This window comes from Austrofundulus limnaeus, unplaced genomic scaffold (genome assembly GCF_001266775.1).
Source record: "Austrofundulus limnaeus strain Quisiro unplaced genomic scaffold, Austrofundulus_limnaeus-1.0 Scaffold130, whole genome shotgun sequence".
Taxonomy (NCBI): Eukaryota; Metazoa; Chordata; class Actinopteri; order Cyprinodontiformes; family Rivulidae; genus Austrofundulus; species Austrofundulus limnaeus.
The window spans coordinates 1,380,575-1,385,427 of record NW_013952532.1 but is presented as its reverse complement, the minus strand read 5'-3'; the positions used below and the strand labels follow the sequence as shown (position 1 = coordinate 1,385,427).

Genomic DNA, 4,853 nt, shown 5'->3' with positions numbered 1-4,853 from the left:
AAAAAAAAAAAAAAAAAAAAGTCAACCCCAGATTCACACATGAAGTTCAGCGACATGTTGGAAAGAAAAGGTTTCTGCCTCCTACCTTGACCGTTCGGTGGGTTTGACGGGACGCGTGGCACCTCATGTTGCTCGTGTTGCAGCAGCCGGTGCAGCGTTTCACCTCCACGCAGGGAGGCCAGATGATGAAGTTGGCCGAAGTGGGATCCACCTGGCTCCTGGGGATTTCGTAAATTATAGTGCGAACTCTGCACGCTGCGGGCAGGGCTTCTTCCACTTCTGCAGGAGAGATCAAATGGGCTAAAATTTATAAGAGCCTTTTTTTTTGCACCAGGTCTCAATATGTTTATTTTTAAAAAGGGGGTGTCATGTAAAATCAAAATTTTTGAGCTTCATATCATGTTATAATATCACTCCCTCATCAAAAACATACTCAGAGTTGTTTCGGAGCGGCCTAAATGCTTATTTTGTTGTTATTTTCTAAAACCCATAAAGTTGCTCCTTTTTTAACAACAAAATGCAACGCTCCTAAGAAAGGTTATAAATGGCATGAAGCATTGTTGTGACCCCCACAAACGCACACTTAAAGCAGAGTCAAATGAAAAAAAAAAGAATACAATGTTGCACAATAACCCCAGTGCTCTCACCAGTGCTCCTCTTTTGTCTTGCGTGTGTGTTCTTGTGATCGGGGAAGCTGTGAGACAAGTCCTTGCTGTAGCTGTGTTTGGTCTCCTCCATCACCTCGTTCTCTGGACGGAGACAAAACAAACATGTGTCCGGCTAACGTCACTAATCCTTGTCTCAAACACGAGCACATCCTGAAACGTATCTGACTACAGATAACGCAAGTTTATTTTCTGGGAAAAAGTCTCAACCCATCATTCATTTTCTTTAATGTTTTCTCATTAAGTTTTAAAGTATGTGAGTGTGTTACACTCTCAGTGAGGCATCCAGCATATTTGTGATATTTGTGACCTAATTGCTTTTTCAGATTCKTGGCTTTAAAAGCTACATTTTGATGCCTGGATCATTCTGATATCATAATTAAATCCATACATATGACTTAATTTGTCTTTTGGTTACAGTAATACATAAATATTTGGTCTGACTCCTAATTTTATGCAATTTTAATGAAGATTTTTTGATGTCGTTATGAAGAGGAAACCTCAAATTATTTTTTAATATATATTTTCTAGCTAAAAAGAAACAAAACTTTGSTAGCTCACAGGGAAAATCTCAAAATTTTAAGGCGTTTTTCCTCAAAATCAGTTTTTTTGTTGCTACTGTTCAAAAAAGTGCTTCAAATTTTTGTTTTATGATTATATTTCAGACAGTTCATTCAGTTGATACATCGATAAGGCATTTATTCATTAAGTTTTAATAAAATGCAGTTTTTGTTAACATTTTAGTCAAAACACTAAATTTGCCAATTTCTCCATACACCACTTTTGGTCTTAATCCTTGTTTCAATGTGATGGGTCACATTTGTGCCACATGGCTTGGCACAGATAAGTTCAATGTCTAATMAATTCTTACCAATTTATTCTATGGAACCACCTTAGTGTGTAAAAACTTGACTTGAGCAWATCTTTAATTCTAAACATTAAAGCTTTGTTCTTTTATTCTGTGTGCATATTCGTGCAACTCGTGCCTGTATTCAGAGTTTGCTGGGGACACAACAAAGTCCACCTCCGACATCTCCCTCCCTGCATGTGTGAGTCCCCTGACATGGAGGAATTTGAGCATGAATTATACATTGCAGTAGAGCAGCCTGCAGCGAGCCCTCCCCTCAACGCAATAAAGGGCAGCATGACAACACCATAATGAAGTGAACCACTTGACCCCCGCCGAACTGGGGGAGCTGTCACACTCAACATTTGCATCTCAATGATGCCAGGATTAATGGTGGCACTGCTCTGAACCGCACACATAAAAAAAAAAAAAGAATCAGCCGTGTGTCGCAGGCAACTAGAGGGTCTGAGCTGCACAAAGTTTGAGTGGGTGAAGGTGCAGGTGTCTGTTTCATGCCACAGTTATTTCCTTCTGTCTCACCTCAGTGATTTAATCAGAACCGATTTATGATTACCTGGTGACCACAGAGTTCACTAAAAACAACAAACACTAAAGTTTTTAACAAGGACATATCATAAAATATCCACTTTTTTAGCTGTTAAATACATTTTGTTGTGTATGGAGTGTCTAGAAGTGCAGACAAGTTAAATTTAGTCTCGCCTGGTGYTGCATAGATACTGTATCTTTATGTTATTTTGTGTCATACTTAACCCATTCAGTTTTCTCTATTTTCTATTATGTTTTCTGAACTATTACGTCTTTTTTGTGTGACAGAACTGCCAAATAACGTCTGGACTTACCAACTACAATTTTGTTGTTTTCATTTTCCTCTGGCTCTGAGTCAGACTCTGGCTCCAACATGTGAGGCTGGATGGACAAGTCTTCTGTTGACAACATATTTTAATAATTTGTAAATAAAAAAGAAATTCTGCACCACTATAATCAAAAATCCCTCTTATCAAACTAGAATGAACCGGTCTGGAAGATGGAGGAAGGCGGGGTGTGAAGCGTCTCATTTTGACTTAAAGAAACAGCCTCGAAATGAGTTGATCTCAGACACCCCTCAGAAAAGGGGTGAAAGAGGGTCTTGTGGAGTTATAATAAGGAGGAATTTAGACCAAATCATTACTGTTCCACTTTATATAGACCCCAGTTGAATGATTTAAATGTAAAAAAGGATTTAAAAGGATGATATGGCCACTTTAAGGGTGACAAACATGTTTTGTTCTTGTTATCTTTATTTATTTACCTTTGTTTAACCAGGAAAATCCCATTAGGATCACCTCTTTTGCAAGAGAGGCCTGGAGGCAACCTAACATGCATGTATTTTTAGTCTGAGGAAGAAAACCCACTCAGAGAAAACCCACACATACATGAGGAGAACATGCAAACTCCACAGAGAAAGAGCCCAGGTCAGAACTGGGGATTGAAACCAGGACCTTCTTGCTGTGAGGCATCAGTGCTAACCGCTGAGCTGACGTGCTGCAAAAATACAATCCTGGMCAAAATTATGGCATGTGTGCACAAAAGTGATAATAAATATTTATAAGACCACTTGTTGACTTAAAAAGGTCAGAAAATTAATAATATCGGTCTAAAGATTCAGATTTTTTTTTGTTTGATAATGGTCAACAAAGCAGTTTTGGCATGGTCAACAGTCTTGTCACAATTACAAAATTGCATTTTCTAGGCCACAATGCAGAAGGAAGGAACAAACAAAGGACTTGAATAGCCAGATGTGACATACTAACTCGCTATAAAAGCTGAAATTTTACACGCCTAGTTGAAGCTTATCATTGCTTTTGTCAAGATGCCAAAGATCAAACCAGAAACSAAAGTGCAGATCATCAAGAATMCTAAATAAGTCTCTTTCTGAAGTTGCAAACATCGGCAAGTGCAGAGGATCCACAAGWGCTTCCAAGAGACTGGAGAAGTCCATGACCGACCCAGGTCAGGCAGATCACACAAAACAACCACTCGAGAGGACAACTTGCTGATCGGACAGTCAAAAGCCATCCCTATGTCAACCGTTTCAYAGCTCCAGGAGCAGAGGGTGACAGTGTCAACAAGGACTGTACGTTGGATTCTTGCACATAATGGTCTGCATGGTTGTGTTGCTGCCCAGAAACCAGCAATAAACAGGAAGCAGCTAAGAAACTGTGTTGCATGTGCAAAAAGCCCACAGTTTGAAAGAAGGCTGGACAGAAGAAAAATGGCCRAAAATTGATTTTTCAGATGAATMATCAATTGAGCTCCATCCCAAGTGYYGCAAATAYTGTAAACWATCTCTCTGGTGCTTGTCTGGATCCACGGTTCACCCTGAAGACAGTCAAATTTGGAGGTGGAAAAATTATGCGTTGGGGTTACATCCACTATGGAGGTGTCAGGATAATCTGTAAGGTGGATGGCAACATTGACAGTGCCAAATATTAAGAAATTCTCATCTTCCATCACATTCCCAATTACAAGAGGGGACAGAGTTTCCAGCAGTATAGAGCTCCTTGCCATACCTCAAGGTCCACTATGAAGTTTCTGAAGGGAAAGAAGACCAAGATTCTTCAAGGATGGCCAGCACAGTCACTGGATATGAACGTTATTGAGCATATTTGAGGAAGAATGAAGGCGGTAGCTTGGAAAACTAAGCCAAAGAACTTGGAGGAATTATGGACTGCATGCCAGGCGGCCTTCCGTGCCAACCCTGATGACTTCATCAACAAGCTGTGTGACTCTCTGCCAAACAGAATGACAACTGCACTGCAGGCCAAAGGAACCCATACAAGATATTAATTTCTCAACAACTAGTCTACRATGAAATGCTAGACTGATTTTTCATTTGTTATTGTGTTCACGTTTTGAAAATATAAAGTTTGACTTCATTTTGGTTGATTGTTTGCAACAAGACTTTTGTCTGGCTAGAAATGGACTTTTTCATCATTTTTATGTTTTTAWGCAATGCAAAAATAATAAGATTAAATGCCATTTTATTTTGGTTGTATGTAAATAAACTTAAGATCGTTACAATAAACTTGCATTGTTTCCTAAATTGATTAGCAAATTAAGAGTCAGATGTATGGAAGGTTTTTAAAATACAAATTGAGAGTTGTTTAGTAGCTACTTGTCACTAACATTTCCTGTTTGGGTGTTTCTTGTGGAGGTAGCCCTGAGACAACATTAAATACCACCTATGYATTTAGACATTTAAAATTCAAACATTCACCCAGCTAACTCTAAAAACCTAACATAATTAAGTAACACAATTTAGAGCAAGGGTGGGCAATCCT

General features: G+C 39.0%; 1 protein-coding gene across 1 annotated transcript in view; it reads right to left on the bottom strand.

The window, feature by feature from the left end:
* Nucleotides 1-4,853, bottom strand: part of LOC106522509 (platelet-derived growth factor subunit A) — a 17,550-nt gene that overhangs the window by 10,731 nt on the left and 1,966 nt on the right. Inside the window, exons 3-4 of the mRNA XM_014015540.1 lie at nt 648-749; nt 86-279 (exon numbers count right to left, since the gene is read on the bottom strand). Coding sequence (XP_013870994.1) covers nt 86-279; nt 648-749 — 296 coding nt within the window. The remainder of the gene's footprint in view (nt 1-85; nt 280-647; nt 750-4,853) is intronic.